The sequence below is a fragment of the Anoplopoma fimbria genome, chromosome 10, assembly GCF_027596085.1.
Source record: "Anoplopoma fimbria isolate UVic2021 breed Golden Eagle Sablefish chromosome 10, Afim_UVic_2022, whole genome shotgun sequence".
Classification (NCBI taxonomy): domain Eukaryota; kingdom Metazoa; phylum Chordata; class Actinopteri; order Perciformes; family Anoplopomatidae; genus Anoplopoma; species Anoplopoma fimbria.
Window position 1 is genome coordinate 19,963,653 of NC_072458.1, and position 26,297 is coordinate 19,989,949.

Here is a 26,297-nt window from a genome sequence, read left to right on the forward strand (position 1 = left end):
ATATCAACGGCCAGTCAACCATGGAGTCAAAGATGGGACTAGCAGAGCTGAGAGCTGGAAGCTCTGAAGCCTGGAAAAAAATGAAAAATTGCATGACAATGCATGAGCAGACACTCACGCAAACAAACCACCCTTTATTATATATATATATATATATATATAAAAAATAAAAAAAAATGTTCTCTCATTATCTCCCTAAAACATGGATAAGGAGTTCCATAGCACAATTATAGTAAGGAACCCAGTACCAACTTTGTGTACACAGAAATGTATTAAAAATATAAACATAAACTGTGTATTTTACAAGTAAGAATATCTTAAAAGCCCCGTGTTCGCAAAGGCACTTTAACACGTTCCACCACTTCAGACGTGTTACATGTCATTAAGTTTAAATGTAATTTTAACAGTTTTTCTAAAATAAAAGCAATGCATTAATTGTATATTTCCCCAAAATTATACTGTGGTTTAAATAAATATGTACTTTTTTCTAACCATCACACCGTTGGTTTTACTATATATACACACACGCACCTAGACAAACAGTGACCTGTCCAATGAAAAAGAAGGCGTGCTGGATGGTGAAGCGTGCTGGCGTATGAACATCCTGCTCGGGGTGACTGTGTGGCGGCTGAAGGTGATCTGATCGACAGCGGTTCAGCCATCGAGCGCGGCAGCATATGGAGCCACACTTCACCCGGCTCGCTGGATTTCACACATGGATTCAAGTCCAGTAAGCATGATGAAATGCTTGATTCTCTATTAATTTCACCCACTGGGCTTGCATACACCAGCAATTCCAGATATACAAACACATACATACAAACATACAGAAGCCAACAAACGGAACTTTACCCCCGACCTTCTGGGGGCGGAACTGAATTTCAGACTACAGTTCATTTATTTCGATCTTTGTAGGTCAATGTTTCTTGATATTTTTGGAACGTTTAGTCTTTTAGCAGAGAGAGTACAAACTAACTTTATTCAGTGCAAGAGTAAATCCTTTCCATTTATAGAGTGCATTTTGACTTGTGACCTAAGCCTCAAAGAACAGGGTTTTCATGTTTCAGAAGAAAAAAAAACACAAAAAAAACAATACCTTTGAAAAAGGAACCTATAATTTGTCATTTTAATTTCATAGCACAAGAGTTTTTCAGTTTTATAGCCTGTTGCCTTTTGGTAAAAGTGTTTGTCCGTGTCCCTACATTGTAATCCATAAGTGTTTGGAATGCTCCTTATTTTTATAATGTAGGTAGTTTACCAAATTTGCTGAACTTTCAATTTAACGTATATACATTAAAGCTACAGGGCTGAAACATGCCAGAGGCTACTTTGATTTCTACATATTTTGTACAGTATTTTTGATGAAATGTTTCACCCTCCTCATACTAGAATAACTTATTTCTTTGTAAAGATCAGCCTCATCATACATTTTAGTGTGAGATGATAAAATACATACAACTAGAAAGGTGCACTCAGAGTGTGTAGTAGTGTGTTTTCAAAAAGTGTATATAATTTCACATGAGCCCAAAAGATATTATGCTGAGTGGTCCATCTGTATGTGAGTTTAGCTGTGGACAGACACAGAGATGCACACACACACAAACGTGCATGCACACACTAACGAACACACACACACAACCGAATACATAATCTCCTGGCAGGATAGTCATGACTTTCTATTCACGATAATTCAAAAAGCCCAAGTTTATATCTCAGTACTTTCTTTGAACCAGCCCGGCCCTCTGAAGAGATCTGACTGAAGTCTAAAGAGCCACGAGCCAAACCAACTGTAGCGCTCCCGATCGGCCTGTCTCGCCAAAGCTCATAAAAATCTGCCTTGCAGCCGAGGCAGAGCTGTATATTTTACATGAACAGTAATTAGGAAGACGAAATACAAAAAAACTCTGTTATCCCTGGGGTGAGGGGTCCTAATGGACCGGATCATTTGGCCATCAGTTAGAGACGGGAGGCCTGCGGTGCCACATCGAAGCGTTAGCGCTGACGGAGCAGCGACAGGTCATCAGGGAGAAGATATACAGCGCTGGCTTTTCTTCTCCGTCTCTTTAATATGCGTACATACAAGAGCTAAAAGCTAAATAAGGGGACGCATGGTGTGGCTGCCAGGATGGGTCTCCCCTGCCTGTTGTAACGACATTCTAAAATTAGCTATAAAGCCGCACGCTGAGTTGCTGCCAACACGTTAACTGCAAGGCGGGCCTGCAGGTTCGCCGACTCTCACAGGAAATCAAGCACGCCCTTTCACAATTTACTCAAATATTAACAATCGCCATGCGATGGTTTGATTTGAGTAGCTTATGTTCATCACGCAGCCAGTTTCCCCCCAGGAAATGCAAATCGCAAGGCCAATAATAAAAAAGCAAAATAAAAGCCTCACATGCAAATCACATCGGTACTTGCATGAGTTTTTTTTTTGCAGATGGCAGTGAGCTGAATAATGCACTGTATTATCTTGATTGTAATGACAACTGTGCTTGAGAAAAAATAAAATGAAGCACATAATTACATCTGGGGTTTATCGAACTTCTAGCTCGGGCATGAAAAAGCCCAGCAGCTGGCCTTGCTGCATCTCTGATAGGACGAGGGATGGAGGCAGATGCGGTGTCCGTGGAGACGGAGTCGCAACCAGTATCTTCTCACATGTGACTCACACATGAGCAGCAAAAAGAAAGAAGGAAAAAAAAAAAAAACTCCCTGTGGATTTCCATACCAGAATCAACTGCTCAGCAACACATCCCCCACAACCCATCCGTCTTCTTATTTCTCGTCACTCATGTTCCCCCCCCCCCGTCATCTATCACCGAGACACAAGGGATACGCTTTGTGTTGTCTTGGCCTGAAGTGTAAAGTGAAGGCGGGCGGTGCACAGCTGTGGTTTGCAGCTGTAGCTTCAAACTCCAATCAGCGAGGGTCGTGTATCGCGGCCAGGTAAATTAAGCACTCAGAGACTAAAACGGCTTGTAGGAATAAAAAATGTTGGCAAACAGCCGGCGACTGTGGCAGCGCGGGGTTGTGTTGATTTTGTGTGTGTGTGTGTGTGTGTGTGTGTGTTCCTGATGATGATTATGCCTTTTGATTAGTCTTAATTATCTCCCATTCCCCATCCCTCCTCCACACAGCCACCTCCAGGCAAGACTCGGAGCTAGAAAAACTTTCACAAGATCTGACGCCAAAATATTAAAATAGACATTGACGGATAGTGGCATGCTATACCCCGAGCTCTCCATCCCGAGAGGACGGATGGAATATTAAGTCCATTTGTCGTCGTCGTCGTCCCCCCCCCACCCACCAACTACAGTGTCAGTGGAGACAGTTATCTTAAATAAGGCCAAATCTTTCACACAGGGAGCTGCTTGTCAAAACTCCCAGAAGGAGGAGGTTTCAGAGAAGAGAAGCAGCTCTGAGACAGAGAAGTGTTCTGTGATGGACCTGGTGAGGCTTTGAAACTTTTGGTAGGTTTTTCTTCCTTTATGTAAGGTCTGGGGTAAAAGCCCAACAGGTGGTAGAAAAAGGTCCTACCACACAGTTGGATCCTTCAGCATGGTGTCGTGAAATGATGGGGACTCATGGAGCTTCAGCCCGTCCACAAAGACCTTGGTGAAATGTTTTCTGCTCAATGGGTTAGATTTTCTGTAATGTCTCTGTTGCATTGAAGTGAAGTTCAGCCCAAAGTGTCTGATACCACCCATCAGGATACACCAGTGTCTGGGAACACTTTAACCCTCTGAACACCAAAACCTGGATGGACAAGCATGTTTTCTTTTCACAATCAAAAACTACACCGTCTAGGTTGCTGTTCCATGTTTTTCACCCACTATCTGATCATTGGATGAAACAAAAGACTAATTGCTAGAATTTTCTAGGTGATTCATTTACTGTAAAAGCACATGAAGAGTAGCTAAATTTGATTTTAAGATCACTAGCAGCTTTATATTTGCAGATGAGATTCCAAAAAAGGAATATCAGATTTTTATGTATTTAAGGGAAGTCTTTGGGAAGAAAAATGAATTCAAATTTGATTTCTGGGGTCATGATTCAAATCAAGAAGAATGCTCCGTTCAATAAAGCTGAATGGAGCATTCAATAAAGATGCTACAAGGTTTATCTGTTTTGTTTTTTTTGTGGGTGGAGCGAGTGGTCCTTTATCCACAAAGCTGTCGGTTCGATCCCCGGCTCCTACTGTCTGCATGTTAGAGTGACCTTGAATTAGAGTCTGAGCCCAGAGTTGCTCCCTTGGTGCTTTACAGCTGCCCACTGCTCCTAAAATGTTTAGATTTAAATGCAGAAGTCAAATGTTGTGCTTGTACCTGTATATATAAAACACATTTTTTTTAAGTATCTGCACAGATGTCGACATTTTGAGAGAGCCGCATTTTTCACATTATTGACAGAAAACTGCAAGACACAGGGTGAAGAATATAGTGATAGAGTGAGGGAACCTTATTCTGGCTGTAATTTATATTTTTATTATAGGAATATATCAAATGACGATGTGAATACAATTTGAAAGGGGTCACTTATGGTGATGAAGCTACAGAGAATAATTATCACCTGAATATGCGGCTCCTCTCAGCGTAGTTTCAGCTCATTGTTTAGCAGTCCGGCCAACAACCTTACAGTTTTGGTTCTTTCTCATCACTCACAAAGTGTCATTTTCAGCAAGAATGCTTTAAAAACTCGCTGCACACCATCTGTTCAGCACCAAACAGCAGACAGACGAGACTAGCTGGTGAACATAGCGGTGCATTTAGCAGCTAAAGAGCCAAATATTCCCCTCAGGAATTGCTAAAACTGAGGGAAAATGTGTTAATCTGTGTGTTCCATTGTGTCAAAAACACAAGCCTTAATAACTAAAGACTATAAGAGAAATGTACGTGAATCTTCCAGAATCGAGTTTGAGCTTCTATAGGCAATGTATGAGCAGCTTATCTCTAAAGATCGGCTTTCAAAAAAAACAATAATCATTGAAATCTACATGAAACTGGACATAGAGCTGGAGGTGAACGAGCCAAAGGAGGGTGAAAAGAAGGAGCGGTTTTCATCTGGAGGCAGGAAAAAGAAAATCATTTGGATGTTAAGCTGGAGTTTCACACTTGGGCAGACAGCTGTGGCAGTTATAAATATCCGTATCACGAGCCGGGATCTGTATCTGTGAAGAGCGCTGAACCGCCATCGGGAGGCTGGGCTTCTAAAAATAGAAAGCAGGCTGGCAGGCAGCCGACTCTGTCTCTGTCTCCACTGGATTTGATTAGCCCTGAAGAAACTCTATGCCCCCCCAACAACCCAACAACCCCCCCACCACCCTGACACTCCGTGTGTGTGTGTGTGTGTGTGTGTGTGTGTGTGTGTGTGTGTGTGTGTGTGTGTGTGTGTCTGGTCTGCAGGCCAGGTTTCTTTGTCACCGCACACGACCACTCTTCATTGTTAAGAAAATGCTTACATCGGCTTTCTCTGAAGTGTGATCTAATCTTCTCGCCAGCGTGTCTGAGGTTAATATCCCGACACGTATACGCCGAGTTGTTTAGCGTCAACTTAAAAACATATAACATTTTGTTCAAATGAAGTCACAGCAACTTTGGGTTGTCTTATCAAACACAAAAGGTAAAAAAAATAAAAAATCAAATTTTGACTTAAACTAAATATTAAAGCAGAATAATTCCTAGGGAGTTTTTCCCAACAAAGAACTGTTCAAGTCAGTCATTTTTAAGATTCATTATTGATTATTTAATACTTTTCATATTAACGGTGGATCAATGTAAACTCACAATGTTTTATCATCAAACTAAGTTTCTGTTTTTAATTAAAAGCTCTAATACTGTTAACCAACTGTGCCTGTACCTGCCCAGCAACAGAACCGCACAAACAAAGGGGAATTTCTATCTGCTACCTTAACATATTTCTCACAAGGTGGTGGAGACCAAAACAGAGCTAAAAAGAGAGTGAATATTGGACTTTCATTTATCAAGACGAAGACATATCCAAAATCAAACTCAAAATCAGGTCCAGCGCTGGCTAAAAAGGTCACCATTATAATATTATGAGGTGAAAATGCCCCATACGAGTTTGTTCCACTGCCTGAAGATGCCAAAAAAAGAAATGAATGATTGCTTCTTTGTCCATCAATAGTTTTTGTGTACTTTTGCAATCATAAGGCATCAGATCCTTATTATGTGTGAAATGGTTTAAAAAGTCACTTATCAATTTATACTGTAACACGAGCTGGCAAATGTATGTGGAGGTGCAATATTGCAAATCTCAAATTAGTCTATCTGGGGCTTTAGTCTATTAAATGTCATTAAATAGTAAAAAAAAATGTTCGTCCAAATTTACCGGAGCCGCTTTCCCTTTTAAGGTGACCTTTTCACATTGCTTGGTTTGTTCGGCCAACAGTCTTCAATCCAAAGATATTCAAAATACAATTATATAAAGCCACATAAAAGCAGAAGATCTTTGTACCCATCCCTCAATTTTCCAGGGGAAAATGACCAAGTGAAAGACCACTGGATGTCTCTGAAACCCATTTAGAGAGCCACTGTCAAAGATATTACTGCAGTGTGTCCACTCCGGTCATATCTCACCAATGACCACCTGAAATGGGACAATTTCATTTCACATTTGGCTGGGTTAAGAGGTGCACGTCATATAGAAAAGTGTGCACTCTAAAAAGAGACTGATGCTGGACGGAGGAAACCCAGTAACAGCCTCATCTTTCTCATTTTGCTCTCCAGGCTCAGAGGAACAAATTCATCTACATCCTAACACCAATCTCTATATCGCAATAACACGGCATTATGAGGAGGGAAGTAAAATAACCCTGGATGGAGCTTTGCAGCACTCTAGACATTTGGAGTTTTGAAGATAATCGCTCTGTGTGTGTCTGAGGTGCCTCTCTATTATAGATGTTTGATCGGCCAGTCGGTTTTCAGCTGGTCGGCAGCTCATATTATATTTATCATTATATTTTATTATTTTTTGCAAGTCAAATTTACACACATGTGCCGCCAATGCATCATAGTTTCAAGTTGGCACACAGACAGTAATGTCACAGCCGCACACGCACAACATGTGTTAGTGAGACACAAAGCATAACATTTGTCTTATCTTAAAAACAGCCTTAAAAATAAAATAAAAAACGTATTATATGGTAATTCTCATTCTCATGCTGGTCACAGTAATCGCAGTGACAAATGTTACCTCAATTTGCATTATGATGCGTTCATGCTCTCTTTTGTAAAAATGGGTTTTGGGCGAAGGTGAATTATTACGTTATCATGAGGTGTTCAAATTTAATCTTGGAAAATTAAGTTTTTAGCGAGACACTTGAGTAAATACTGTTGTTTGAAGGAGATGTTTTCACAGCAGCAAAAAATAAAAATGAATGAGGTAATACTGACCTGATAAACATCCTAACACTAACGTTAGCTCTAAGCAGCGTATATTATATATGATTAAAACTACTAAAGCCATGATTCTTTCTAATCAAAGCAAGTATCTGAATAAAAACACAATCAATCAAATGTCCTAAAGATTTGAATTGTGTGTTTGTATGTAAATTGCCACTATAGATGACAATAATAAAGTACAAGGATAACAATGAGAATTGTTGACGGTTTACACAACCTTCAGGACAGTTGAAATAGTTTTCGGGGTGCTTCCAAGAGGGTAATCAAAACAAATCTTGCAGTCAATTTTAGTCATATAATTATAGGAAATAGGAATCGGCAAAAAAATCAGATTCGTAGTTGTAGTTCAGACTGAGTAAATCGGAATCTATTCCATATTCCAGTATTGAAATGCCCTCAATGACTTCTGTCCAGTGGAGACAGGCTAAATGAGTAAGCAGGACTGCACGTCATCCGGCATCACAGTGACTTGTGGGTAATGACAACTTCGGGATTACTGTATCCCCTTCTTTTCTCTTACTCCCAGCCTGTACCTCATGTCACCCCTCACACAAATCCCCCCCATCGGCTGGTTCAGCCACGTGAACAGATACTCCAATGGGGGGGCGGATCGCGAGCAGAACTCTTCCCCGACACAATCAAACCATAACTGAGCTTGAAGAGGTGATGTGCTCCCTTCTGAGGACAGGCCGGTGGAATGAGACATAAAGCCTCAGTGATGAGGTGAGAGGAGCAATTCACAGTGTCAAAGAAACCAAGTTGTGAAAGTGCCCTCACTCTCCAAGGGGATGAGTCATTGGAAAGTGTGTAAATAATCGGCAAAAGCAACACGTCTGAGCGACCGGACCTTTCCTCACCTGCGGTGGATCCATCCTACCCCGACAGCATACGCATTTGTCGAGGCCGCAGGCGGTTCACGATTTTGGTGGGAGGACTGAAAAACGGGTGCTAAGATTGAGCGATGAAAGGTCAGTGAGATAAACACGTTGACTCCTCCTGTGCTGATTACAGATCGGTCGTGATTGATTGCACTTACTCAAGTACTCATCCCAATGAATGCAAGTGCCAAAATAGAGCGTAGATACTCACAGATCACAACATATGGGGGAATATATAAAGAAAGTCAAAATTGAAGCCAGATCATTAATAATGAACAAATTTGGTTTAGGTGCTAAAAAAAAAAAAAAAAAATGGCCAGATTCACATTTTAATGGACCGCGATTTAGATATGCAGGGAACACCTTGTTTTTACTGCCAGCCAGTTTGGCAAGAAGGTTTTCAATTTCCTATGCATCTGTCCATCTATCCTTCTGGCCAGAATCTGTTATTAGCAGCTAATATACATTCTCTCTCATCCCATCATGCACACACACACACACACACTAACAAATCAAGACCCACATAACACTAGTAGTATGCCTATGAAAAAAAAAAGAAGGACTCTAACATATGCAGCGACACAGCTCCAAAATGCAGCAATAAGAGGGCTGGAGCAGTTCACTGCCGATGTCTTCAAGCCACCTATCAGCTCTTCCTCCCGCAAATTGAATCAGGAAGATCAGCTTGTTAGAAAACTGGTTTTTTTTTGCCCGTAAATGTGGATCCCTCAACACAGGAGGAGAAGACACAGACAGGTGAGATAACGAAGAAATATTGAAGAAAAGCTTTGCTGGCACTGACTAATCAGCCTTCCAGGAACAACCGGCCGGGAGACAAGAGTGTTGATATTGGACGATTGTGCAAAAAAAAAAACACAGATTGCGTTCAGCGACAACATGGTTTACATCCAGTGCCAGAGTTTTTTGGGGAATTACTGCTTTCAACATCGGTGCATGACAGCTGGTATGGCATGGTTTTTCTCGCCAATGTATTGCAAGACCGGCGACCCGTCTGGCCTAAGTTGACTCCCCCGCCGGGCCAAAGCATCAGGGGGAATTTTTTTCAATGTATTTTTAAGATGTTTTGTACAAGAAACATATGTGAAAAAAGGTGTTAGATAAGTTGCAAACTCATTTTCTGTGTTTTGCTTGCCACCTGCTGATAAAAATTGATCGGGGTTAGCCCGGAAAGGTAGCGAAAACTTCCAGGTGCACTGATTGTTTAAGGTGGACCGAGTAATGGTTAGGGTAAATAAAAAAAGGCGTGACCATCTCAAATGCCCCAAACAAAATGTCCCTACCAAACTCCCAACATTCATGCCTTTAGGGGGCTTTCACAGACATCAAAAAACAGATGATACATTGTTGCCTCATAGTTTTAGTCTGGGTTTAAAGATGTATCATTTTATGGCAACTGACTGGCGAATCTTTTTGATATCAATTAAAATGTTTTCATTTATTCTAGAGGCCACAAACGTATTGCATTGGAAAACTTTGCTTGAATTAGCATCGGTTGCTAATTGAAAGTCTATGGAGGGATGCAGATTTGGTCTTTAGCTTGAAGGACTCAAATTCCACGACAAACTCTCACCGAAACAGGAAATCGACTGGCGAATCTGTCTGATATCAATTCAAATGTTTTCATGTATTCCAGAGAACCCAAAGATCAAACTTATTGCATTGCAAAACGTTGCTTGAATGAGCATCGGACAGTGTTGCACCCCGCGGGTTTGTAGTCAAACTGCTGAAAACAAATACAGCCCATAACAACTATGAGTCATACACCTGGAAACCACGAATACCTTTACAGCAGTATGCAGACAAATGGGAGCAGAGGCTTTTGTTGAGCACACAGTGAGATGAATCACCCCTGGTGTCGACTCCATGTCCAACAGCACATCAACAAAATGAAAAGGAGAAAGAGCGCACGTCATCGAAACCTGCCTTTAAGCAGAGCGCTCGCTGGACGAGAGTCTTTGTGTAATTGGCTTTGCTTTAACCGTGGTTCCAACACCTGAATTCTCCTATGAAAGTCAGAGTTAGGCTCTAATAAGCCTAACCACTGATTAAAATGCAGAGCTTGCCTTTAACAATGGCTGCTTCTTTTTTTTCTCAGCCTTGCTGCAAAGGTAGTGGATGTATAACAGGTTATGCAAATAATCCAAAGGGGAGAGGATTGTGCTTTTCTCTACCTGCCGTGCTGCTGTTCAGCATGAGGAGGATTTGTCGGTACAGTAGGAATGTAAAATAATACTTTATCCCATACATACATCACACACTAATACCAGAAGCTGAATTTGCTCTTCGAATGGTCAGAATCTCTGATATCCATCAAGGATTAACGTACATAAATCTTACAGAAAAGAAGGCAAAACCCCAGATCAGTTTCTCTTCTGTATCAACATAAATCCAGATGAATTTCGTCCGTACAGTGCACAAAAATCCTACCTTGAAACTTGAACTAAAGTTTGGCACCTTACAAGCTTTTACAGTAGATGTAGTGTAGTGAACTTGAGAACTTAAATCAACTTTATTTTCATAAAGGCCTCCTTCCAGTATGAACCAGTGAGCAAAAGCTTTAATAGTTTTTTTTTTTTTCAAAGATAAGTTGTATTTTAATACAGGCCTTCTTCAAATCTAGATTCCTAAAAAATGTCCTGTACAAGCGCTGCTCGCTCCAGGCTTAAATCCAAATACAGATATTTTTGTGACATAAACTGTTACAGATAGTAGTCATATCTGTGTGTGCCTATGTTTTGCAATGAAAAATCTGTGTGTTTGCACATCCTTGCCCATTTATCACTTGCGATGCACACGACTAACCACTGTATGTACAGTACAACTATATATGTTTAGTGAAAATATATGATTATTCTAACAAATGTTTGCTCTTCTTTTACTATGAGCAAGTAGCATCCTCCTGTATTCTCTACACCATTAGTCATCATCCTGTCAACCTTTTCTTTAAAAAGTCAGAAAAGTTTACTTTGTTTGGAAGCACACCTTAACATTAGCCAACAATGTTGGTTTTTTTTCCTCTCTGGATGATTCACAGAGGAGAGAAAGGAGGAAAGACAATGCAGCCACCTCACTGGCGGGTTTTGTGACTGTTGAGCCACAGATGACCCACAGCAGGCAGACTCTCAGTCCGCCCATTTCTACCCTTCCGACATCCAAAAGTCCTCCAGAAAACCTTCCTCCCCGCTGATCATCTCGATCTACTGCACCTGTCTTCATCTCGCCTTTGTTTCCTTCCCTGTCCCACTATCTATTCTTTCCCTCTGCACCTTTTGCAGATCCACACAAAAAGCCTGTAAACTGTTTTCTTTTTTTCAATTCTATGCCTAAGTTGGAGCTCTCAGTCCTCATTCAAAGAGGTGAGACAGCAGCCCAAAAAAACTCTGTGTACCTTTTATAGCAAAAGCAGCAATTTGTTGAAAATAATGCTGCAGTTTCACCTAAACTTTTTGCAAAAGACTTGCACACACACTGTACAGAGCGTTCTTGGGATGAAGAGGGAGCACAGCAGCGAGAGCAAGGGGGTTAAAAATCCCAAACTGAGATATTCATTATCTGCAGACTCGGTGCAGAGAGACTGCACCAGGGTGAAAATGAATTATCCCTATGCTACAAGCTAGAAAAAAAAAAGAAAACAACTGCTTGCATCTTGAGAAAAAAGATTCTGCAAAACAAAAGGGACTACATGCACTTTAAAGGTTATTTTTCATTCACCTTGATATGGCTGTACTCAGCCTTGCCGGACTCGCTGCTGACAGCCTTTGTCTCGGCTCTGGGTTTGAGGACTTGTCGCAGCGGACTGGAGATTGGCAGGCCTGTCACACTGATCCCATCTGAAAAAAAAAAAGACGTAATGGCGTCACACAGTTGGTAAAGAGCAAAGAGACGAGGGTATCGCTAAACAGCAGCCAGCAGAGCGCGAAAGGGTTTCACAGTGTTAGACATCAACAGGAGCTAGTTTATTGTGATGCATTATTTTAATTACTTCTTTTTAATGTGCTCACTTTCCCTCATCTATCTCTTATTAGTTGGTGATTTAACTGCATTTCCCAGAAGTGCCATCTTCCTCGCAATTACTTCAAGAACCCCAAGGAATATTATTTTCATTATTAGTATTATCAATAGTACTGTTATTATTATCTCAATATGTTGTAGTCACTTTGTCTTGTAAGATTGCTAATAGCATACTTGACTCCATAAAGTTTAGTTTTTCAAATATTTCTGTGGTTCAAGTTGCTACTATCAGCATGTGAAGAAAAAAAACCCAAATGATTTGATATATTCGTGACCTTGAGAGAAGCAGTGCGGACACAGTAGCAGCTGCACTATCAGCAGCTGCATAAGGCACCACCACAGGGGCTGCTGCTTTCAACCCACTCAGACAATACTCAAAAATGACACCCAGAGCCCACACTCTGACGTCAAAGGAATCATATCGCTCCCTGACGTCAGTGGAATGCGAGAGCCCTTACTGGCCCATGTAGCAGCTCAGGCGATTGGCTTCACAGAAGACAGACAGACGTAGACACAGACTATCAAACTCTAACAACCGCATGCCAGATTGGTAAAATAGAACACCAACTGGAGGAGCATTTATGTGAAAAAGGAAAAAAAAGACAGAGCAACAGACTGGTGTGTGTGTGTGTGTGTGTGTGTGTGTGTGTGTGTGTGTGTGTGTGTGTGTGTGTGTGTGTGTGTGTGTGTGTGTGTGTGTGTGTGTGTGTGTTGTTGTACTGATGGAATTAATGCTGTCAAAATGTGGATTATGCTAAATGTACCCTGACATCAGGTAAACAAGGAAGAGGAAGTGTTGAGATTGTCTTAACAGCAAACAGCCGTGACAGCAAATGAATACAGCAAACTGCAGAGCAGATCAGAACACAGGGAGACTTGTAAGTGAAATATTAAAAACATAAAAGAGTGGAGATTGGAAATAAAGGAGGTGTCTCCGATAATAGGCACAATAAAGAAAGGTATAGGCTCTATTTGTTCCCTTATATACGGTCCAAGCTATTTCTTTAGGGTGTTATCAGCCAGGAACAAAGCCACAGGAAGTCATATGTAAATAGAGCGTACACAGAATTTCTCCATCTTTTTGTATTCTATTTGATGAATAACAGCAGTCTGATTTAATATGGCCCATCTTCGGTCCGCACAGCTTTAAACCTGCCTTGGAAAACATTTCTCACAGTATGATCTAGAGCCACTGTGTTTGATTGGATTTCACAATGTTTCACTCACGATTGTCAGTTTTCGTCTGTTGGGACAGCCCAAAAAAAAAACCCGAACATTGTAAAGGTTTGACTGTGTGAGAACTTCGCCGTCACTGCCCCGGTGACAACGCTCCTCTCTTGTTATTGCCTCATTCTCTATATCCTGCTGCTAAACGGATTAGATATGCATCTAGACATAGACTCAGAGTGGCAGAAAGGGAGAGATCCCCCCCAAAAACCCACACCACGCTTTCAGACTTTATGAACTGAATCCTTCATTATGGTACGCAGCCTGTTTCAGAAAGGTACACATGACTTGTTGTGTCCTGTGGCACCAGAGGCCGTGTGAGTAATGGGTGCTGGGATTAACGATGGCATCGCTCACAAGTCACAATCATCCCCCTCCTTCATGCCCTCCTTCCAATCAGTGTCTGTCTAGTTCTCTGTCCAACCGTCTCGGGGAGAATAAAGGTGGAGTCAAGGTTTCTATCAGGGGCCACCTCGCTGCAATTCTTGCTTCATCTTTATTTCTTAAACATAGAAATGAAACCAATTTTGTTAATTTTTGCCAATCAGTGCCCCCCTTCATGTCATAAAAATACTCAATTTGGGGCATTTAAACCCGATGATAATAAAGAACCTGATGGTATGGCCAAGAGGATTCTTCCTCAGGCTGAGATTTAAGTAGTTGTACCCATGATGACGCTGTAGCGGTGCTGTAGCCACGCCCCCTCTCTACAAATGCAGGCACCACACAAAGGTGAAAGGTCAAGGGCTTCAACTGCAGTAGGGAAGCAATGGTAAAATAAAAAAAATAAAGAATAATTACTTTCCTTTCACGGCGTAAATTGCTTTCTAATCAAAGAAGTTAGCTACAGAAAAAAATTGCAAAAAAAGTAATTAAATGACTTAAATCACTGTGCAGTTATGGTAGGTGAACTACCAGCAAGCTACTGCAAAATGCAGTAACACTACAAGTTTAATTACATGATGTTATTTACCCCCAAACACTGATTATCACAGGTCTGTAGGTTCATATGTGTCAGTTCCGTCATATTTACGAGTCTTTTTCCTGGAAGATATAATATAAATATAGTAGACAAATATAGTAGATATGGAATTATGACCTGTTACAGTGTAAACATTAACACCCTGTTCAATATCCTGTTAAAGGAAGACAATCATGAGGCTTGAACATACATATAAAATACCATTCACTGCTTGTCCTGAGCTGAATGGAACATGTAATATATCCACTAAAGATGGACAATTACGTGTTTTACAATGTGAGTAAAACCACTTTGACACATACTGTAGCTTTGGGTTATTTCTGTACACAAAATACAACATTAATCCAATTTTTTAAAAATCAAGATATTACAGCGCAAAACGTACAGCGTCTCTTTCGACAACCAGACTGTTATGCAGAGACTGAGAGCATCATTACGCTTCTATCAGTCTCACAAAGCGAGGGAGAGGAATGGGTCTACGTGATGAGCAGGAATCTGGTAGCTAATATACAAAGATCTGAACAAATGATTACCGCCATTCCAGAAAGCCATTCCAGTCTGTCTGGACGCTCCATTAAAGTCATCTACAAACAGCTGCTTCGTTCATCACTAACGAATGGCTGGCATGCAGAGCTTCACGTGGAATTTGACTTGAGACAACGATACAAAAGCTATTATTGTGATAATTGGTCACTGTTGTGCTGTTTGTGAGCTGTCCTGCTGAGAGATCACCTGTCAAACGGTGTGTCCGGTACTGTGTTTCTTTTTTTCTCCTTTGATTTTCTGTTAATTAGGTTTCTGTAGGTTGCACTCTTATCTTTGTCTGTGCAGCCATGGTGGCTATCGGCGCTCATGATAACTGATCTGTTATCCTTCTATCTATTTCCAACAAACTGGAAACCCGGAAGTGGAAAAACACCACATACTTTGCAAATAAAGCAGGGAGTGTTTTTAAAATAACTATTGCAAACAATGCAGTATATGTTGTGATATCTAGCGTGAAGAAATAATAAAATGAACAGATGAATAGATAAAATCCAGTTGCACCAGAGGGGGGTTGTAAAATAGAGCTGGAGCTGCTCGGTAACACCCGAAAAAAACCAGAATAATAATTTGTGCACTTTAATAGTTTAGTTAAAACAATAACAGTTTGGCTAACCAGATAACAACTATCCATAGCACAAACTCATGGATGACTCCAATGGATGGACCACGAGCAAAACAAAGGTTTTCTCATCTTCATCATCTATCATTCAAGCCCCTCAAGTCAGGTGGCTTGCAAGTTGATCACCCTACGAGGTGGTTGGACCTTTTTAAATCTGTATTGAAAGCCTCTTGGTCTCATATGAACATAGCTTTTCAGTCCGCCAAAAACGCATAATGTTTACATAATTAACTCATTACTTTTTTTTTTTTTTTTATTACACTTATCAGCCAGATGCGACGTGATTTCATCCTGCTGTGCACTTTTGCTTTGAATAGTATGAATGACAATAATGTTAATCTTTCCATCTATCTATATAACAAGGGGAGTGTGAATAGGGTCTTTGATTTAAAAAAAAAAAAAAAAAAACTACAAATCGAACCAAACCATCAATGTCGGCTTTCATTTCTTGGAAGTTTTTAATACCAAGTACCATGGACACATTTTGGTCAGTACCAGTAAACTACTGGGGTTCGATAGGCGGCCTTTTACCCTCCATGAAGCGACTACAGGTTGAAATACAACGGAGAGTTATTACTTTTAAAAAAGTGTTCTTGGGGGCTAAATGGTGGTTTTGGTGTAGCAAGTTAAGTCATTTAAAACAATATTCACAAGTAGCACAGCAGTGGATCGTCTCACAAATGTTGACTGAGGACAAACAATGAGAAAATTAAAAAAAAGCACCTCCCTGTCTGCTTAAATTAAAAGGGTCTTGAATGCATCTCCTTCTCTGTCCGAGTCCTTTAATCATGTTGTTAGTTGGCACAGTGTGTAGCTTGTGTTCTCTTTACTTCGTTTTAGATGCAGACATTTACTGTGGTACAAGGCATTGTCTTTAAAGACAACATTAAAGTAGGCGGTAGCGCTGTCATTAGGGTACAATGCTCACACCATTTAATACGATAAAGCTCTCCAAGTCAAGGCTCATTAGTCTTGAGTGATGACATCACTCCCATGGGATCCAAAGTTATGGTGTCGCGCTCTCGAGCCGGACCCAAAGTGAGGGACAAACTCTTCTGAGGATAAATCAATGAGGCTCGGCCTGTTTTGAATGCACTGTTTCCTGTGGCTTTGTCTGCTTTGCCCCTTCTGCCTCAGCTGGAACACAAAGGACATCGAGTGCAGAACTGCCAGGCAGCATTACAGTTAAGGCCGATGGATTGACCTGCTCCACAACGTGCATATAAATACAGGTTGATCGAAACATAGCGTATAATTAGTGAAATTCCATTAGTTATATGCAATATCACTCAACCTTATGACATGTATGAATCAGGCACACTCTAATTCCCACCTTCAGTGCAGCACAACAGTCATATCTGAACCTTGGTCATATGATGGCTGCTAGACATCTGTGCTTACAGTTGTATTAAATATAGAGAGGCGCTGATGTAACACAATGTACCCGCAGCAAACACATCAGAGAAACTCCGGCACACACTACACAAGCTGTGAGCCATCATCCATCCTCAGGCTGTGGAGCTGGAAAAATAGAAGGTGTGAAAGAGGAACAGAGAGAAGGGGGGAAAAAAAACAAATTGTGTATGTACATCTTTTCACCTAGGCAAACCGAAGGCAAACTTCATTTCACATGCATTCAAATTCATATTCATATCACAATCATTGTCACTCCATGACGCATGAGCAACTGACGTATGAAGAGCAAGACAGTCCATGAAGGGCGGGCGGGATCAGACAGTGGACAGGTCAAACAAACATGACTTTCACCCAGGAGATCGGTGTTTGTGTCCCGTACGAAAGCAAATCAACGTCGACCACCGTATTAAAGTCAGTTACATAACAAATGTAGTACTTATTGCAAGTGTTGCTTAGTTTTGTTGCACAAGTAAACTAAAAAGCTAAGTAAACCTAGGTTGGTAGTTTATTTTGAAAAGACGTTATGCATGTTACGAATGGAAACTGTCCATGACACTTCCAACTGGGGGAAAAGAGCGTCAAATATTAAATCGTAGGGTCACTGACCAAGTGGCGGTATTTGACAATTTAGGAGTGATAATGTGTTGATTTATCACATATCAACACTTTTTTTATTCATACATAAACAGAAATGTAATAATTACCATTAGTAGTTTTACCTAGAGTTATGTTCTAAACCAAGCTAAACACCTGCTTGTTCTAGCTTCATATTTAGCGTATAAACACCTGATCTAACTTTTCACAAGAAAGCAAATTAGCAAATTTCTAAAAATGTACTTTTTATAATTCATATTTTGCAAAAAGATTGATTCTATTTGTCCCTTTCCCTGGCCCTTTTCCCTTAAGATGAAGTTTGCTTGTTTTTTTTTTGTTTCACAGCTTCCATTCTTAACATTTAGGGAAAATAATTGCTGAATTAGAAATACATTTTCTACAGGTGCCTGTGGCTCAGGAGGTTGTGAGAGTTGTTTCACTAATAGCTGGGTTGGCAGCACCTCCTGTGTTAAAGTGTTCTTGGGCAAGATAAAGAAACCCAAAAATGTCTCCCAATGGACAGACCCGGTGAATGCTTCACAGCTCAGTGCCATTGCTACGAGGTCTGGTGTGTGTGAACGGTTGAATGAGAGACGGATTGTAAAGTAATTCTAATAAAAGCACTATATTAATTCAGTTAACCCATTCCTTGGGACTGTGAAGAAATCCATCAAATTGAACCAAGTGGCACGAAATGCAAAATTTAGAAGAGACAACCAATTTGTTGGTGACGGTTTAGTTCATTAACCGTCTCCAGAAGGTGGGTACACATGAAAATAATGCATTAATCCGTTAAGAATGAAGACTGCCATACAAACATATTGTGTTGCCATTTTCAGTGCAGAAAATGGCATAAATTAACAACATACTTCAATATTTGTTTTTGTGCATTTAAGATCAGTGCTTTGCCTTTTATGAAGACAACCAATTAGTATTTTCTTTTCTTTAAATACACTAATTATGCATAGCTTCAGCTGCACAACAGAGCAGCAAGGTACATCCTTCTACCAAGGTTCATCAAAATATTATCATGGGTATTCAAAAACAAAACTGGTACAATCAATAGTCCCACCCCTGATATCACTGCATTGGAAGTAGAGTCAGTACTCAGACACTATGTTCACTAATTTACCCCTAAAATGGAACAATGTTTAAACGACAAACAAAAATCTGGTTACAGTTTAATTAATTTTCGGTATAACTTGGCCTGTGCTGAATTAATTACTTTTTCATATCTACACTGATAAAAGACTGCATATATGTCTGCATAATTCTGAATTCCTGCAAAAACATTAATGTTTATTTTGTGTGACTGTAGAGGTCTCAAAATGTTTTAGAATACTTAAGGTTGCAAAAATATTCTGTATCGTAAAAAAAAGTTAAAGAACAGTTCGAAATAGGCTTTTTTTTTGTCTGCAGACATCTTTTTTCTTTTTTTTGTAACAATTCACTATTAAACAAGCTAGCGCACTGTGCTTGTGTAAAACATTGCACCGGTAGGTCCGAGCAGATTGAAAATGTACTTTTCTATGCTTTTATACTTGTTGAACAGTTGTGCTGTTTAAATATTGGCTTTTTATTGTGGAAGGTTTTACTGCACTTACAGTGATGAACTTAGTTAGAGGAGCTCAGCCCAGACACAGAGAACAGAGGAGATGCTTCAGGGTGATAATGAATAAGATCAAAATGTTAAAAAGAACGGATTTGAAAAGAACCCAAAACATCGGAGCTCATCGATAATATGGTCGATAATTAAGCCGTTTAATTTCGGGTTTTGGAAACCATATCAGTCTTTTTTACATTTCTGATACGTACAAAGTAAACAAACAATGTTATGTTGTTGCCTCTAACAATGTGATTTACTAATGGTAATATACGGCAACATTAAATGTACATGTGACTATGTGTGATGACTATGCAATACAATTGAACAGCATCAGTTGAGCCTAATCAAGACGTTTTGATTATCAAAGATGGCAGAACTTGGTAATCTTCCAACACAGCAACTGTCTTTATGCAAAAAGGTTCATGAGCACATTAACACAACATTATTATTGTAATTTTCTTAATGTATTAGAGTGGTAGATAACATCAAATGTGCTAAGCAAAAACTGCATCCCATAGTGTCACCATAACAACTGAATTCAGAGCCGCTGTTTGGACCATGGCTTATCTCCTTAATTCAGCCCCCCCCCACATTATTGCTCGGCTAATTAAAACATTGAAACAGTATCGCTTAAATGACCTCATGAGGAGAGATAAACACGCAGCATTGTATGTATTTACTCTCTCAGTCATCTGAATCCACATACACAAACACACACAAAGTAAAGCCTCTGTGGCACAGGAGCAGTTCCAAAATCATTAATATTTATCAGCCCATACACTCGGTGGTGGAGAGGTTCCACAGTTTGAAGAAGGAGGTATAGAAGCTGGGAGCGAGGCAGAAGAATTAGAAGAGACGAAATCCGTTAGTTGAAGTGAGGAAGCCGGGAGCTAGGAGAGAAATGGAGGTGTAGAGACCTTGAGACCTCTCTCCTATTACTGCTGAATCGTAAAAAAAAAAAGGAAGCTCAAATCCCCGTAATGTAGAGTGCTCCATGTGCAGCGGCGCATTAACACGTATATATCTACATCCAAAATGTGCATAGTTACAGCTGCACAGTGGAAAAATAATGATGGCATAACAATTCTACTGCACTTCACTCTGAGACAAAAGAAGGAAAAACATTCGCCTTCATTGGGACGACACACTTAAATGCCAGTTCAATAGAAACAACTTACTAAATCAATGAAGTCTAATACAACAGCCCTGCAATTAATCATACCTGCATGAAGGCATCGTCATTTGTGTTTCAGAGTATTGACTCAGCTTGGTAGTCTTTTTGAAGACTATAGTTTGTGGTGCAGGTAAATTCTATTGCAATACAATTCCAATACATTATTATTTATACAAATTGCCATAGAGGTAAACATATATCGATGTGGATGTATTTATGGTGTTTTATGATATTTCTGTTTGGCTTTGTAGCAAATGATAATTGATATTTTTTTCAATATGAGAGAGATGTGAGAAGGTTATCAGTTTTGACGTAATGCAGCTGAAAAAACTAAACGTACGACTCAGTAAAAGGTGAAACTTTTGAATAAATAATTTTAAACTAAAATCGACTTATATGTAAACTCAGACTATTACATCATCAGTCAACAAGAGATTATTCTCCAGTGACTGTGTGAGACTGTTCTACTGCAGAGTAGTGCTCTAATATTTGCTAATTAGCACAAAACACAATGTACAGCTAAAGCTGATGGGGATGTTTTTATTAAGCAGATATTTGGTCGGAAGATGTGGACAAAAATAGTTTCTAGATCATCCTGATGGGGACATGTCTATCCTTCTGAACCAAAATGGATGAACTAATTGAGAAAACATTTCACTCTGTTCCAGCAATGTCAAACTGCAGGAGGTGCTAAACACATATAATGGCAATCTATCCAATAGTTGCTAAGATAATTCAGTGTGGTACAAAGTGGTGGACCAACTGACACCACACTGCTAGCATAGCTGAAATGATCTTTCACCTCTAAAGTAAACTGTGAGCTTTTCACACTCGAGTTGTAATTTGGATCTATTTAGATGTATAATTGCTACATTGAATACCCTCACCACACTTACAAATGGCCGTCTGCGTCCACTCACCATCATTGAGGTCCTGCAGCAGGTTCTCCTGACCGGAGAAGTCCAGATTGACTTTGATGCTGACAGTCAGTGTCACGGACTGGCCAGACTTTAGAGGCAGGTGAGACAAAGCGTCCTCCAGCTCCCAGCTCAGAAACTCCCCAAAGACTTTCTCTGCACACACAAAGGGAGATAACGGCAAATTAAAAACAAACAAATGAAATTAAACAGATTTTGAAAAATAAATGACAAAGCATTGTCTGGGTGTGATGATACCTGCTGGGTTAAAAAAAAAGACCAAGACTTGCCAAGCTTGTGTTAACATTTCTGGATGTGAATAGTTTTGGACAAGGAAAACAAAACAACACTACTGTGCTTGTAGCCACCTAAAGGCAATTTGCACACATGAACAGTTAGCTTGCTGCGGGTTACACATCACTAAGGAAGCCGTACCACTATGATGTTTCCTTTGCAATACGCTTCCCAGAGCAACAAAGCTGCTGATTGGCTGCGAGTCCTTTGGCTTGTCACTATAGAACCTGCCTGGCAAATGTATGCCTCCAACACCTTTCTACCTGAGACAAATGACTCAGCTGCATCCACTTCAGCCGGCAGCATGAAATGAATGATACATCACCTGAATAAAGCATGTGTTCTGCCTATGCAGGTGAGCCATTCCCTGCTCTCAGGGATTGCAGGAACAGCGAGCGGGCTGGTTTCAACAGAAGGGGAGATGCAGGTTCACAGTAGGAACAACAGTTTACACGTCCCCGCTTGATTCATAACCAAAGCCTCTAAAATCCTCTTAGAGGATGTGAATGTAGGCAGCATTAAATAAAGATTTTGTGAATAACGCTGGGCTTTAAATATTCATAAACTCCACAGCTCCATGCAGTGAATTAAGAGAGAGAGAGAAAGGAGAGTGAGGCATTGGGGAAATGCTTTAAAAGAAATAGGATTGGGAAGAAAAAATAAAAACATTCACTTAAAAATGCAACACCAGGCCTTGTAGTTCAACAGGTAGACGGCGGGGATTGTGGATGACACATAATTATCATCACACGACTAAACTATGAGTCACAATAAATGACGGTGGAGATATCTTTCATGCATTATTTAAAACATTAGCCAGAGACATTCTTACTCTTGAAAATACAATATGGGGATCACGTCGGTGCTTATTCAGGGCAGATAAAAAACAACCTCTGTTTCAAACACTGTCTGTCGGGAGCACTTAGGTTGGGTTTTTAAGATGTTCATCCTTTCAGGGCGTGACTAGTCTGCTTTTCTTTCTATCACCATAATCCACCTGTTGGGGAATAAAGAGCAGAGGCTTTGCAGGAGAGCTATAAGGTATGTAGTAAATAAATAACAGGCATCAGTCAGGATAAATCAGGACCAATCAGAGACATTTCAGTAGGGTTTAACTTGGAATCACCACAATTGTACAAATAAATACTCAGTTTGAAGATCTGGTAGACACCGAAAAAAAAAATCCAATTTCTCATCAAGCCAAAAACTAATTAGGGTACAAAGGGTTCTGTGTGTGTCCAATTAAAGCAATCAATAGTGTTAACAGTTAAAAGCAGACTCAAAATAAAAGAGAAACATCCAATAACTTCACTGTCAAACACGGATGATCTAATCATCAGAGGTGGGGAGACCAGACAACAGTCCGATGACAAGCCGGCTGCGGACTCTGAGGTTATCACCAGGCGTTGGGTTGATGTTCCCGAATACAAAAAAGAAAAAAGAGAATCTCTGGAGAAAACATTTGGCATTGAGAAATGTCTTTAACACTACTGATCAAACAGTTTACTCAATTCTATTTTTATATGAAATGCCAATGTACCCAAAACCCTTGCTGTCTTCAACATCTGCACATTGGAACCAAGGTACAGTGAAGGATTGACTGTGGTTATAGTTAATAAAGAGATTAAATGTTAATTGCAGGGTCCATGATGGGACACAGACACTGGTCTCATGATTTGCATGAAAGTCAGACGACACCGTTATTCACCACCAAAACCTGAGGGTTGCTGGGTTGAATAGTCTCGATCAAGAGGAATTCTAAATCTCTCTCCGGTCAAACGAGAGAACATATGTGAAAATGAGTAAGACATTAGCAGTAATATTTCAGCTGTGATTGTAGCAGTGCAGTGTGTGTGCATGTGTGTGTTCCCATGTCTTGCTGGCCACCTTCTGATTAAAATGAAGGGTGATAGCCCCAAAAGCTATCGAAAAACAACAACCCAAGCTCGTCTTTAAGATGGGTGAAATGACAAGCTGCTCCTCTGAATACATTGTGGCTATTTCTTTTAACTTGTAGAATTATTATGTCAAAATGTGTTCTGTTGGTTAACGGTTAAACATTTGATTGTTAACATCCCAAATAACAAGAAAAACGAATGTTGTCAAATGAGAAAGACGGGCCGAAGAGGCAGCCGACAGCCAGATCTGCTCATGGTAACAAAATCAGTGAAGCAGCATTAATCCCCTCTCTTCCTGTTTTGGATGGGCTGCACAGTGGAACGTGTTTTGTCCTTACCCAGACATTTCATATGAATGCACATAAGTGTTGAGGAGAACAATTGAGCCGAGTTGATGTTTATATCCACAGAGGAGCAATGCGGTAGGCAGTGATGAACAAAAGGTCTGATGGCAGCTTATTTTCTGCTATTCAGAGACATCTCCACTTATGTAAATACTATACAATGGATTACTGTATTAACAGTGTGTTTTGTCATCTATACAGTTTTTTATGAATATTTTTGTTTTTGTTTTTGAGAAACTGATCTCCTATCTCATGCCATGATGGCTGGGGCTGTGCTGTACCAGAAAGATTAATGATTGTTTGTTTTGCCGCAGATGTCATCCTATTGTGACTCTTCATCTTTTATTCATTCTCTTCCCACAGAAAATGCATGAGGGCTTCAGAGAGGCCCTCTCAACTGTGGCCTGTCTAAAGCCACCAACTCAGCAGTCTCAGGCAGGTGGGAACGAGGTAATATGATGACCAGGGACGGTTCCTCCTGTCACCACGGGGCTGCAGTTTGACACCACAGACTCGGTCATTAGGCCTACTGCACCAATGACCTACTGCTTAGGAACTCAGAGAAAGCACAGAATCACAACAAACACTATATACATGACCGAGGCACCTGTGGTATGAATGCTACCATGTGGAGACAATTACAAGAAGGGAGAATGAAACAAATGCATCATGAATAATGTTTGGAAGAAAATCCATGTGAAAAAGACTGCAGGCTATAGACTTGAGATATATATATATATATATATATATATATATATATATATATATATATATATATATGGTCGGATCATAGTTGATCTGTTAACTGTTTCATTTCCTACTTACAAACTGGTATTAGTAACTAGTATCAGAATGCTTGAAGTGAATTTGCACATTCCCGGGCTGGACAACCTTCTGTGTGGAGTTTGCATGTTCTCCCCGTGTCAGCGTGGGTTCTCTCCGGGTTCTCCGGCTTCCTCCCACAGTCCAAAGACATGCAGCTTAGGTGCATTGAAGACTCTTAATTGCCCGTAGGTGTGGATGTGAGCCCTGTGATAGGCTGGCGACCTGTCCAGGGTGAACCCTGCCTTCGCCCATTGACAGCTGAGATCGGCTCCAGCACCCCTGCGACCCTTAACTGGATAAGCAGGTTACGGAAAATGGATGGATGGATAAATCACTGTTGTTGACTCGATTTGAACCAACATAGGTATCTGTTCTTTTAGGTCCTGTGGTGCCAGAAATTGGAATGAACTGCTGTACCTTAGCATTTTAGTTCCTAAGGTCTCCTCATACAACGGTTGGCATGATGTCTTTTTCCTTAGAAAGACAGTTACACTTGTCAATTTCCGCTCGTTATATAGTTTTTATATGATTACAATATTGTATCGTATATCAAATATATTATGTATTTTGTTTTCCTTTCCTTTTTTTCCATTTAATTTGATGATAATATAGGTATTAGTTGTGTTGTTAGTCGTATGATAACACCAAGTCACCTGGAATCCTACACTTTTGCTATCTTTACATCGAGGACTTGACATTTTAGTTGTGTGTGGTTTGATGTCCTTCCCCTTATTCAAACTGACCTTAACTTAACTAAAAATACTACACAGACTAGGTGTAGACATTGTTTTCTAGAGTGATCTCTGGGTGGGACTATGGATATGGGAAAAGGGTTATTTATTATATTTCTGAGGTTAAACCATTAGAGAAACCACCAATGATGATGGTTTACGATGGTTTATGATGGTGCACATAATGGCGGCTGCTCTGGAACTGTAGAAGAAATGAATAGAAATTTGTAAAATCAAGGTACTTTGCCAGCAGGCACCAGTATGGATATGGAAACGGACCATGAAGGGCATGACTTTGTCTATGTGTGGCTAAATATGAGAGTTGACTCAAGCTTGTGGATATAGACCCAGTTTCACATTGATTGAGATTATTATTAATAAACAGTTAAAGGTTTAGGTGTTAATATCTTAAGAATGGCACACAGATAAAAGTAAAAAAGATAACTGGAGTTAACTCAGTTCTATCTGCCAACATTCACAGAGCTGTATCCACCCGGAAACCACCTTTAAATAGTACAATTTGAAGTGGATGATTCCTCATCATTAATGGAATAAGGTGGCAAAACACCAGTCAAAATTAGATCGACCAGATTAAAAATACATGTTCGTTAAAATGTGGGCATTTCTTCAAGGACTGGGCATATTTAAGGCACATTTCTTGAAACCGGAATTGTTTCAGAAGTTACGGCAAAAAAAAGTGTATGATCAATTGTACTGCAATGCAATTAGCAGGTTGTGTTGCATAACGGAGCCAACCACACTGCTCTTCCTCTGAGGCAATAAGTGAGCTTTG

At 40.2% G+C, this 26,297-nt stretch overlaps 1 protein-coding gene across 3 annotated transcripts in view; it reads right to left on the bottom strand.

The window, feature by feature from the left end:
- The window catches only part of trappc9 (trafficking protein particle complex subunit 9), a 179,408-nt gene that overhangs the window by 99,607 nt on the left and 53,504 nt on the right, over positions 1 to 26,297 (bottom strand). For all 3 annotated transcript variants that reach the window (XM_054605757.1, XM_054605758.1, XM_054605756.1), the window contains 2 exons: positions 21,416 to 21,568; positions 12,032 to 12,150 (listed from right to left, as the gene is read on the bottom strand). In XM_054605757.1, coding sequence (XP_054461732.1) covers positions 12,032 to 12,150; positions 21,416 to 21,568 — 272 coding nt within the window. The remainder of the gene's footprint in view (positions 1 to 12,031; positions 12,151 to 21,415; positions 21,569 to 26,297) is intronic.